General features: G+C 42.2%; 1 protein-coding gene across 2 annotated transcripts; it reads left to right on the top strand.

The window, feature by feature from the left end:
- Window positions 1–231: 231 nt before the first annotated feature.
- On the top strand, window positions 232–8,268 carry r3hcc1l (R3H domain and coiled-coil containing 1-like). Of its 2 annotated transcripts, XM_080464328.1 has the most exons (7): window positions 232–280; window positions 2,073–2,567; window positions 2,716–2,906; window positions 3,640–3,710; window positions 3,826–3,921; window positions 4,267–4,407; window positions 5,384–8,268. In XM_080464328.1, the coding sequence occupies exons 2-7, from the start codon at window positions 2,097–2,099 to the stop codon at window positions 5,434–5,436; spliced, it is 1,023 nt and encodes a 340-aa protein (XP_080320454.1). In that variant the 5' UTR covers window positions 232–280; window positions 2,073–2,096; the 3' UTR covers window positions 5,437–8,268. The 2 variants fall into 2 exon arrangements, with proteins under 2 accessions (XP_080320454.1, XP_080320453.1); XM_080464327.1 differs by lacking the exon at window positions 5,384–8,268 and having other exon boundaries at window positions 240–280; window positions 4,267–4,784.
- Window positions 8,269–12,725: the final 4,457 nt, after the last annotated feature.

Below are 12,725 nucleotides of genomic sequence, written 5' to 3'. Positions count from 1 at the left end.
GTACGTATATTTCAGGCGTCGGGATTTGTAGTTTAGTTCCTTACAAACCCGTCACACCTACGCTCGAGATATAACATACAACAGCGACTGTGCTTTAGATAACACGCAGATTGATGTGTTGTACTGAAAATATAGAATGCAAACATTTTTTTCCCTAAAAACTCGTCTTGTTTACGAGAATGAATCACCACAGAAGACGCCGGATGGACGACATGTCCCAGAGTGCCTTGCGCGGTTTCACGCTTACGTCATCATCTGTTCTCAAACAAACGGGACACGGGTGAGTTTTCAGGACAGAATTTATGTTTTTACATTTGAAAATGGGCAAATGAGATTTAATAGACGCTATTACGTTTAGTGTAACCACGTTTAGACTAACTCGGTTTTAACGATGTTACCCGTCGTTATAACCGAGTCCCGAAAAAGACCTTTAAGAGGAGGATGGAGTTAGCTTTGTGCGGCTAACAGCAGCGAGCGGCGGAAATCAATACGCTTTAATTTAATCATTTTCAGATTCAAGTGCAAACGAGTACAATTCACTTCATTTATTTTCTTCTAGAAACATGTTTAGAAATCTGTTACTTGCTTTTGTTGTCAGTTTTCATTGTGGTTTTTACTTGTGTTTATGTACGTACCAATAATCACTTTTAGAAGCATGTTTCACTGTTATTTAAAGTCTGAAGTACTCAAGTACTCAAGTCAGTTTGAACAGGGTTTGAAGCAGGCAACCATGAAAGAACGAAACAACCAAAATAAATACAAATATAAAGAAACAATATGTAAACAAAGACAACGTAAACTACAGGAACATAGAAAATCCTTTCAGGGTCAGTCTCTTACTCTCTCACAAACAATTCAGTGAATTCATAATCATTTTGATGCATGTTCTCACTCATCAAACATGAATACAATAATGTGCTTACATATCAGGTACTCAAAACAACAAAAAGTCAGTAACTAGATCAGTTAAAAGTGCTCCAAATGTATTTAGATATTTGCTGAGCACCCTTCAGTATGTTGCTGATTATTTCCTGTTGAAGGTCTAAGTTGATGCAGACGATCCTCCATAGGTGAGCTGTACGTTCTTTGACACAATATCTTCTGTTTAAAAACACAATCTTAGAGGAACAATATAACTATTTTATGTTGTCATGCATATTCTAACATCCCCAGAGTCTCTATCATCCCAATAATTCTAAATTGGACAAACCTTCTATTGAATAACTACTTTTTTTTAAACAAACTGCTTGATAGTACAGTTTGTCCAATTTAGATTAAAAAGATGATTAATTTCTGTCTATAACTTAAATTATATTTTTGTTATAAAACTCGAAAGCTCAATAAAACAGCTAGTGAAAGAATAGATGACTGAAATGTTTATGTTGATATTGCAATCAGACACATTTTCATCCATCTATCTTCTATACTTCTTATCCTGTTCAGGGGCGCTGGAGCTGATCTCAGGTTACTATGGGCGAGCGCTAGATAATCCTTGGACAGGTTGGCAGTTCGTCACAGGGCAAACCCACGCGCATGCAGGGAGAACATGCAAACTCCACACAGAAAGGCCCCGGGCAATATTTGAACCCACAACCTTCTCGCTGTAAGGCGAGAGCACTAACCCCAATATACATTTTGTCACAACTTATCTGAACATTCTTAAAATTGTGGCGTTCATTTATTTGTACTTCTGGTGCCGCCGAAGTGGCAGGGCGCAAAGGTTGCTCTCCGAGGCAGCTGTTTAATTGTGTGAATGCCGTCAGCGATATTTCTCAACGATCTTTAACCGATTTGAACCGTTCAAATGTCAAAACGTGCAGCTTGTTCATTAGATGAGTGCTATGCTGTATGCTTTTTCATATCTTCAGCCGTTTCGGAATACGTCAGCGTCTGTCGCCATGGATCTTTCCATCGCTCTCTCTTGCCATGGAGATCAAAGGATGTTGGCAAATAGAGGCAGACACACAAAATTCCATCTGGAATTTTGTAGTTTATGTTGCAGTCTTCATTGTAATATATATCGGCACAATCTCAGTGTTTTCTTTTTAAATTTAGTCCTTGTTCATTCGCAGATGTTTTGTTAAAATCTCCTGACCATGGAGGTACAACCCCCAGAGGAGGGCCGTGCCGAAGCCCAGCCAGCAGCCACACCCTCAAACCAGATGAAGATGCCAAATCAACCTCTGTATGTCCCCAAACAACGTCTTCCTGCATCCAAAGACAAAGCTCCGACTCAGGGAGAAGGCAAACCCAGACCCAGACCTCGGTACACAGACAAGGCTCGGAAAAATGCAAAGAACAAAAAGGACAAGGCGGGAGGAGCGGATAAGGCAGCGCCTGCTGGAGAAGAGCTACCAAACAACGTTGACAAGCCCGATGGGAAGGACGAGCTGTTACAAGATGCGGAGGCGGGGGTTAACGGGCAGTCCGTTTCAACTCGTGTCGAAATGGAGGCTGCGGCTCTGTTGGAAGCGACGTCACTTCAGGAGGAAGAGGAGGAAGAGGAGAGCTGGGACACCTTGTTCAACGATGATGGAGACTGTTTGGATCCACATGTCCTTGAAGAGGTGAGCGCTTCACAGCAAAGCCATTACAACCTCAACACTCAGCCGCGACCTGTATTTTTTATATATAAAGATCTTGTCATTTTGACGGAATGCCTCCTTCAAATCTATTATTTCTACATTGTCTGTTTGCTCTTCCTCTTCTCTCCAGCTCGCTGTCAAGAAAGGTAAAAAGAAAGCGTCAATCCAGGAGCGAAGATTCGATTACTACAACATGGACGGAGATGACGACGACGATGACATTGACCTCAGTGAGGAAGAACTTTCCCACATTGTAGAGATCTACGACTTCCCTACAGATTTCAAGACAGAAGACCTCCTCAAGTTATTTCAGTGCTACCAGTATGTATGTCATTACTCTGTCAACCCGTGCCAATATATTTGAAGTACCCCATGAGGACTTCTGTGTGGGGATACACAATTTTTGATTTTTTTTTTTTGTTAATAGTTGTTTTATCATCAATCTTTGGCTGAGTCACATTGTCATTGTATGCAATGTTTATTTTATCCAACTGGAAACATTATTTTGATTTAATGGTAGAATTAACTACAAAATAAAAATACAGCAAATTAAACACTTTTTTAAATGGTTATCATCAAACTGGAGAAAGTAAGAAGCACTTTGTTTCTGATTTTGTAAGATTTTCTTAGAATCTAGTAGATTCAGACCCTCAGTTGGATAAAGACACAATATGGTGATATTTACCTGAACTTCATTGTCTTTTTAATGACGGCTCTAACCAGACCACATTTCATGTAGTCAGGTATGAAATGTTTGGTAAATCACTGAAGAAATGTTTCTTTTAGAGTCTAAAACTGTGATTTTGAAGCCAATTGGAAAAACCCTAGGAGTTGTAATCGCTCTTCTTCCTTTTACTGCTGCTTCTATTGGTCTTTTGAATAATGTTCTTGCTGGTATGACTGCAGGAAACGCATTCCATCATCTATTTGTTTTCAAAAAGCGGAATCTGAAACGGTGCACGGCTCTGTTCCCTCAGTGGATGTACGATGTCTGGAAGTGTCATTTTCTTGAAATGCACATTATGTACTTTGTGGTTTTTGTTTGTTTTTTCAGGCAGAGAGGCTTTGATATTAAGTGGGTCGATGACACACACGCCCTGGGCCTTTTCTCTAGTCCAATAGCAGGTCAGTGCCTCACTCTGAAGTTAATTATCAAACTTCATCCTCTGCAGCCAGTACTTTGCTGCCACAATTCCATAGTGACAGCTTTTTTCCTGCATTGATATTTTGTTTTTTCCAGCCCGTGAAGCTCTACGATCCAAACATCCTCTGATGAAACTGCGTCCACTGGCCAAATCCTCCTCGGCCATTAAAGCCCAAGCACGGAGCTCCTCAGGTATGAATCTGTGCGGCACAACAAGTGAGAATAATTTCCACTTGGTACACGTGGTGCAGTGGTTTGCCCTCTTGTCTCACAGCAAGCAGAGCCCGGGTGCCGGTACATCGCAAATATTCACAATAGCAATCAAACCTCAGCTTTTAATTTAAACTCCTGACATGTAAATCCAAAGATTTCACACGTTTTACAAAGTTTGTGATTGTTTTTTGGTGGGTTTTTGTTTTTCCAGCTATTAAGACTGTCCAACGGAGTTATCCAAAGACATGCTTGTTAGCACCTTCAGATTGGTTGAAGTTCTGAATGTTTCTGTGATTGATTGGTCTCCTGACGCCTGTTCTGCAGATTACCTCCTGCCTGCCAAAGAGAGACCTCAGACCAGTGCGGCGCTGGCTCGGAAGCTGGTGATCGGTGCCCTCGGTGTAAAGAGTAACCTGACGAAGGAGCAGCGTGAAGCAGAGAAGAAGAAACTGCAGGACGCCAGAGGTATGTTACATGTTGACTGGGAGTCAGAAGAAGATTGTCATTGTTCTTCTTCTTGTTCTGACCTCAATTTTCCAAACAGAAACTCCAAGGGAAACTGAGAAAAGAGGTTTAGCTTCAGTTTGGTGGTGCTGTTGCTCAGTTAAATGTTGTGTTCAATAATGCAGGTGGGATTGTCGTACAGAGTGGCCTCGTTCAGAGTATTCACGGAATATACTTATTTTTCATTGAGTACACCCACTTCCACTTCCCACTCAACAGTACCTACAAGCCACACAGGCTGATATTGCTAACCGATAAATTATACCGAAACTGTGAGCAAAAAATGAGCAAATAAAGGGATTTTCACTAGAGTCATCATACATGCCACTATTTGTATTAAAAAAAAAAAAAAAAAGCATTTCTGGGTTAAATGAAAGAGTATATCGACTTCTCCAGGGACCAATACAGCTGGACGGGCTCTCCAGGCAGTCTGAAATAAACCTGCAAAAAACAAAAAGAATTGTGAAACACAAAACTTGTCTTCAGAATTGTAACACAGATTTTCCTCCACAAGTGGGAGCTGTTTTCTTACTTTACTCATGAGAACTATGACCGGAGTTCATGCTTTCCTGCGCAGTTCATAGCAGGTCTATAATCAGCACAGCGTCATTTCCCCTCACAGACGGAACATAAGTATATAGGCACAGAAAACCACAGCTGGCCGTCCTCTGAACAGTCAGTCCAGGAGTGGAGCGACCTAAAAAAAAGTCCCTTTGTTCTGAGCAGGGCTGCACTGCTCAGCTCTATTTACGCATTTAAATGTCGGTGTGACTGAGCATCATGTGCGAAACATTGTGTCCTCGGACAAGACGCCACGTTCAGGTCTTGTGCAAAGATTAATTGGCAGTTGGTTCTTCAGTGTGACTCGGGTCTTGTCTTCTTTCCATACGTTGAAGACAGTGACGTCAAGTCGAACCTCTTGGTTTTTGTCTTTCAGACCAAAAGCGATTGGCCGCCAAACAGAGGGATGATGCCTGGGAGGGGAAGTGACTTGGCATTATTGTGTGTGTGCTTCTTCTCTTATTTTTTAATTTCTTAATTCAGCAGAGGCTTAAAACTTGTGTTGCTTCTCCTGTTTTTTTCTTAACCGGCCACTCCTTCCCACCACCACACTTCCCAGAAATGGATTCCCTCCATCTTTTTTCTTCTCTTTTTAATTGCCACAATCCTTCACTGCAGCTGGACGCCTCGTCACTCGCTGCCCGATCGCCCTATTCTGTTGACCCCTCCCCCTCCACTAACTAAACTAATCACGACGTATTAATTCCCTTGGGGAAATGACTTTTTTCTGCAGTGGCCCATCCTATTCCTAACGTGGAGGTGCGGCCACATTATGGCGTCCTGGGGAGCTGATGCGGGGGTCAAGGGTCAAACTCAGGGACCCACAGTGGTGACCCGTTAGCTGCGGGATTCCAACCTACGAACTCCCCACCCCAAGTCCACTTCTCTCACCTCTCGGTCACCACTTTTTTACCTTCAACATTGTTATTGTGATCCACTGTAAAACCCTGAGCCCAGTTTAGAAAGTGCATGGTGGAGGTGTATTCTGTATAAATCCAAAGTCTATGTCAATGTATGAATTTTAGAAAACGTTTAATGAGAAGAATTGTTTTTCGAGTAATTATTAATGTTAACATACAGTACTATTATGCAGAAGTTCAGTGTACTTTAGGATACACTTTAGATTTATGAATTCTTTGTGTGTCATTAAAACAAAGTCCAGTGAGGACAGATTATGCTCATTTTCAGGCTTTTTTATCAATGCTGGTAATCGGAGAAATAAAATTAATAAACTTAGGCCCATTATGCAATGTATTTGACCATCCTCTGTCTGAAACTGTTTTTAGGAGTTTTGTTTTTACAACCCCTTAGCCTAGTGACGGCTCGTGCTTGTAATTTGACACCAGCCTCGTTGTCCCGTCTGCTGCTTGTGTGCACGGATTCACATGAAGAAACTCGTGGTGAGCTGACATGAGTTTTCAAAGCATTGTGATGCATTTTTATGTGGATTTGTCATCGTTTCAAGCCCTCTTGTGTCATATACTTGACTGGGGAAAGTAAATATTTCCTTCTCTGCCAATTTGGCAAGTTTTCCTGACTAAAGGCTCCTGCACACTCCCTTTTTGAAGCCATGAGAACAAGAAGAAAATTCGGCAGTGACGTCAGCCAACTGCCGAAAAAAAAGCTTTTTCGGTGGGACTTCTGCGATAAGAAGCTGTCGAGCTCGCAGGCCACGCCCCCTCGCAGCAGCCACACGTCTGTGATGCGGCGTTTAAGCTATTCAACTGAGCTTTTTCAGTAATAAAAGAGAGTTTTTGTCCGAGCCGCGATGTTGGTCCAGTTTTACCTACAGGAGCTGACAGCTGTTCGTGATGCGTTCAGGTGCGTCACGTAGGCCTGCGCTCTGACATTTTAACGAGCTGTGGCGCTCGTACAGTAGCGATGTTACAATCTAAATATGATTAAAATATGACTGATAGTCATGAGCGAGCTGGAATACGCATGCGCAGCAGACGGCACTGCTGAACTTTCTGCTTGTTCTTATGTAGTATGAACCTGCCTTGAGAGACAGACCCCCCCAAGATCGGTATGGAAACTTTAGTTTGCAGTTACAGAGGTCAGTCCTTTCCTGTAGTTCTTGAGTAAGTGTGCCCACCGTGCGGTGGGGCTTTCTGACCCGCTCCTCCATACTGATCTTCTCCAGATCTTTCAGCTCTTTGCTCCCTCCAAAGTTTTTTTCTACAGGGTCCAGCTCTGGAAACGGGCTCGGCCACTGTAGGACCTTGGAGTGCTTCTAACGGAGCCTCTCCTTCGCTGCCCTGGCCGTGTGTGTTTGGATAATTGAGCTTCTCTCATGCCTCCTCTGGATCATCCAGATGGTCATTGGCAAACTTCAGACGGGCCTGGACATGTGCTGGCTTCAGCAGGCGGAGGATTTTAATCCATGATGGCGTAGTAGTGTGTTATATCTTTCAGACTGTGGTTCTGGCTCTCTGGCTGGTTTGTATTTCCGTGTGAGAGATTTGGTCTCGGCTTCCAGGAGCGGTTCGGTGGAAGTCACCACGGTAGTCAAAAAGCTGCTTGGTGGCAAAGCCCCACTGAGCTACGCCTGGAGCTGCTGAAGGCCCTGGATACTTTCATGCTGTCCTTGTTGACACGCCTCTACAGTATCACAGGGACCTCGGGTACAGCAGACTGGAGTGATTGTCAAAAGGTGACTGGAGTGAGTGAGTGCGTGCGTGTCACCAAATACTTATTTTCTCCCTTGTAGAACTGCATCATAGGTTTTCATGTGGCTCTAATAAACGCTCAACTTCTACCTTTAACTGTTCACCCAGTGTGCTGTGCTGCGTTAAAATTAGGAAAACCATCGTAATTAACTGGTTCCCTAAACCGTTTCAAACCACAATGAGAGGAGGTTTTAGTTGATACTTGATGAGGACGATATGTCTGTCTTGTCCCCTGCATGTTCACCAAGACAAGTTTTCAGCTAAATACTCACCACCATATTTCTGATTGTTAAAAGCCCACAAAGTTGACTTTACTGTTCTGTGCATGTCGAGAGGGATTTAACCAAGTGGCCAGCTTTACTCTTTAAATCCTTGCAGTATTGTTTACAACTTGATATTTCGTTTGAAAACCAAAAATAACTTTTTCTGTTTACATGTACATCTTGGGCCAACAATAGTGGCTTGTCAGGGTGGTTCAGTATCAGAGCTCGGATGAACTTGAGTCAATCCACTGAGGTGTATTTCACTTATATTTTCTTTGTCACACTGATGTATTTGAATGAAATCTGTTAATAAATAATGCAAAAAGTTCAGTTTTTGTAATCTGTATTCTGTCTCACACCAGTTTTCCCCAGAATGCATGTTGTTGGATTGTAGAAGCAACCCAGAGAAAACACAAACATGCAATCCCCACACACAAAACTCTGGTTTGGATCTGATTATCGGCTGGATGGATGAGAAATCATGAGCACACGTGACTGAGATGAAGAAAAACCTCAGCACAGATGTTCGAACACACTGTAGAACCAAAGCTTCGTTTGCTCTCCTGCAGTGTAGACTTACATCACCCAAACTGAAAATAGAGAATATCGACAAAATATATTACCCAAAACAATAAGAAATAAGAACATAGAGAATACAGGCAAGTGCAACAAGAATTTCAAATTAAAGCTGAAATGTGCACTATACAGTTGTGTGTTGCTATAAGTGAGAGTGAGAAATCCCAACTATCCAAAATGATAAAGATCATGAGTCCTTCAACCTGCTTCAAACCTGGTTTTTTTTGTTTGTTTTTTTGTGGAAAGTTGGGGTTTGCACTTGTTTAACAAGTTCTCCAGTGAGAGGCGTTTGTTGTTTGATTCACAATTCATTCTCCAACACGGTCCCTGGGTTTGCCGGCAGGTTTTCTCATTGGGTTACACATCACAGGCTCAGGAGACGTTTCCGACAACCGCAGGCGGTCGTCTCCATCGCAGCTTCCCCCCTGGCTTGACCACTGACCACGTGGCACTGCGCGGCTCATTCATCTCCTCGAACAATAATTACAACACTTTCCGCCAACTCCTGGAAAGAGCTGTAAATTTGTCACTCCTCCCCTGATGAACTTCATATCAAACTGAAATGTAACGCTACCTGTGCGTGGGAATGTTGATCCAGTGATCCTGCAGATGAGCGGGTCTGTTGGCATAAAGGATAATTAATGCGGAAGATGTCGTGCAGCCTGCAGTTTAATCGTGCTGTGTGAAGTTTTACTATACCACTGCTAAATATCAAAATCAGCCCAGTCCACATGTGTTGTAAAAAAAAAAGCTGCTTTGGTAACGGTTTAGCTCATAGGGTTGTGGGCGGCTGACACTCTGCCACGTGGCTCCTGGAGGGCTAATTAAAGTGCAGCAGCCTCAGAGCAGGCATCGTTACATTTTAATTTCTTTTTAAATCTGCAGAGATTAGACGATGCACACAAAAATGTTTCCAGAGATGTTTATTGTACAGCAGGATCAGTGAATCCAGGTTTTAGTTTCCTTCTTTTTTCTTTTTCTTATTTCAACTGTTGAAGTTAGTGGACGTGCATCTGACTGCATGTTTTTATGACAACAGTTAAAAAAACATGGACAAGACTTCAATTAGTGGGAGAACTCGGTTTTACTCAACTGGAAAGTTGGTTGTGTTCACCTTCATTTGTAGTTAGTTAGTTTTATTTCATTCATTAACAAAAAAAACCCAAACTAGAACCAAACTAAACAAAAGTTTCCAAACAGAGTGAAAGGGAGCAGAGGGAAAAATGAAATGATCTAATCTGCCCCCTTTTTAACAATCAATTTACAATGTGCATTAAAACGAAACAACAAACGGCAAACAAATGAAGTCTGAGAAGCCTGGCGACACTTTCATTTATATCAGGTTTCCTTACCTGAACATGCTTTGATACGCTTATATTTTTTATTTTTTTTTTTTGGGTGGGGGATAATATGCTGCTTTTTATTCCATTTTTTAATCTTGCATGTGATTTAGATTGTTTTGTTTCCTTGTCTAGATTAATTCATAAATTGAGAAATGCAACGTTCTGAAGATCTCTGTTTCTTTTAAGTTATACTTACTTTCTCTTTTAACAAATGTGTTGTAGATATTGACTGGTCAAGTTTCTTTAAGCGCTTTATACATAATGAATTAATTAATTAAAGGAACAAGTTAACCCATTCTGTATGGAGGACTAAATGTGCCAAAATGAATTTGAAAATTTATGGTTTACTCTTGATAATGCTGCTTAAAAAAGAGATGACCTTTAAGCTTTTGTTCTACAAATACAGTATGAATCTATTTAGTCATTCACTGTTTTTGTTGAATGATTCATCCAGGCGGTTTTCAGAGTCGACCAGCTGGACTACATATAGAGTCCTGTAGCTGCTCTTTCCCATCATCGTGTGAGATCCGAAGCCCAGCCCATAATCTCGTGTTTTTACTGTGGCTTCACGAGGGGGCGATGCACCACAGAGCCGGCTGCTGGCTGCCTCGTGCACAATCAGTAGATCAGCTACACAAGCACAAACCACTACTGAGAAAGTTGTGGTTGTAAGTTCACAGCTCGGCGGCACATACAAAGTTATGTCATGGAGCAAATGTGAGGCCGTGTCCAAATGAAGAAATGATCCCACAATAAAGGATGCTGCTGGTCCCAACACCAAACACTGTCACCGAACACACCTTTCACCAGCGGTTCGCAAAATGTAATCTCTGAAGTCCCCCGAGTTAAACCCTAAGGAAGTCTGATCCATCAGAGCGAAGCCAAACTACCGTCATTGTTTCCATTATTACCCAACGGAAGTTGGGCGACCAACAAAGTAGGCCGAGGAGGTTATGTGCGTACGAACGTGACTTTTATTTTATTACAGGACTAATTACTGTCATCAGCAGTTCAATGATGCTCTGGCCAACCACCTCTGTCTCTTCAACATTAATGCTCATCAAATTAGATCATCAGACTAATTATTATTTATTTTAATAATGATATAGTATAGCACTTTTTGGGGGAATTCAAAGACGCTTTACATAAACACAAATAAATATATGACCATAGCTTCGAAATGCTTCAATAGAAAATAAACAAATGTTATCATGGGTACCTACAGGAAAGCTTTAGTGATTATTTTATGTTCTTAAGCATGAAATGTGATGGATGAACCTTTGAAAAGTGATTTGTTCCGCCAACTTTACTATCTTGTCAGGCTCATCAAAGTTGTTTTCCCAGTACCAGAAGTCAGAGCTCATCGACCGCCTCAAACAGCCGGATGCCCGGTCCAGAGTTTATCCATGTCTACGGATGGAGCTAATCCTAATGAGCTAACGGCTATCCTGCTAGCGATGCTAACTTGGTTCTGCAAACGAATGTGGCGTTGGCAAAGGTCCGCCCTGTACCGAGTGCATGTTCTAGTTTAATGAATAAAAATAATTAGTTTTGGTGATTCTGGAATAAGCCAGTCTCATAAAGTGTGAACCCAGCTGGTGTTGATTGTTAATATGAATATTAATGGAACGTGACGTGTTGCCAAAAGAGTCGACATCCAAGGATTCAAAACACTTGGCTGCCGTGAGCCGGTTTCCTTTCTAACATTTCTGTAACCTGCCGCTTAAAACGTAAAGTCAGAAGGATTGAGAGGCTTCAGCCGTCTGTGTTCACACCGGAACTGAAGCTCAGAAGAGCTTTTTCCTTTTCCAGATCTGCTCGGGGTTCGATAGAGCGCCTTAATGTTTATTAAACAGGTCCAAATGTTTTCTATAGCGCCAAACACAACACAGTGATCTCAAGGCACTTTTACAGAGAAAAACCCAGCAATTCCACATGAGTAAGTAGAGCAGACGGTGCAGAGGCAAAACTCCCTTTTCAGAGGAAGAAACCTGCAGAACCAGAGGTGGAGACTTTCTGCTGCTCCGGTTGGGATTAGGGGATAAAAAGAGAGAAGAAGAAGAGAACAGAGACAGACAGATTGTAGGGAGGGATTCAAACCCCTGGTCGGGTAGGGGGAAGTATTCACTGCTCCATTGAGTTTTTCACCAAAGTCAAATAAGCAAACAGACATGAATCGACACGCTGCAGACGGAGGGGAGCGGGAGGCTCCGACCACAAACTTCCAATTCTGCTGACAGAGATCCTGCAGTGGGAGGGAGAGAGAGAGAGGGAGAGAGAAAGGAAAGAATTTCAGTGTCTCCCAGCAGGCGAAACCTATAGCACCTTCACTAGAAAATGGTCCAGGGTGATTGGAACCAGTCCTGACTGTAAACTTTATTAAATAGAAAAGTCTTGAGCCTGGCACTGTGTCAGCTTCCCTAACTGAAACGTGGGAGCTGAACACTCTGCCTCTCATTCTGCTGGGAGAAAGCCTAGGAACCTCCGGTAAGAAGCCCTCTGAGAAACCAACTAACAGCTCTTTAAGATACGATGGAGCCTGGTTGTTAAGAACTTTAGAAGTTAAAGATTTTATATCCTGTTGTCGATTTAAGAGGAAGCCAATGAAGAGAAGCTCATATTGGGTCCTGTCGGGACGCTCTGCTGCACTCTTCAATCAGTTGAAGACTTCTTAAGCAGTTATTGTTTCACCCTGATAATAGGGAGTTACAATAATCTACTCTGGAAGTAATGAATGTATTTATCCACCTCTCATGTACAGATTCAAATACATTTGTGTACCATCGCCAGCAACCATTATTGTGCATCATTTTAAGCTTTTTCTACTTTTGCTTGTGAAGATTTGACGAGTTGTTCAAGTTTAGATT

This window comes from Lipophrys pholis, assembly GCF_963383615.2.
Source record: "Lipophrys pholis genome assembly, chromosome: 5".
NCBI classification, from domain to species: Eukaryota; Metazoa; Chordata; class Actinopteri; order Blenniiformes; family Blenniidae; genus Lipophrys; species Lipophrys pholis.
Note: the sequence above shows the minus strand (reverse complement) of the source record. Positions and strands in the feature narration are given on the sequence as shown.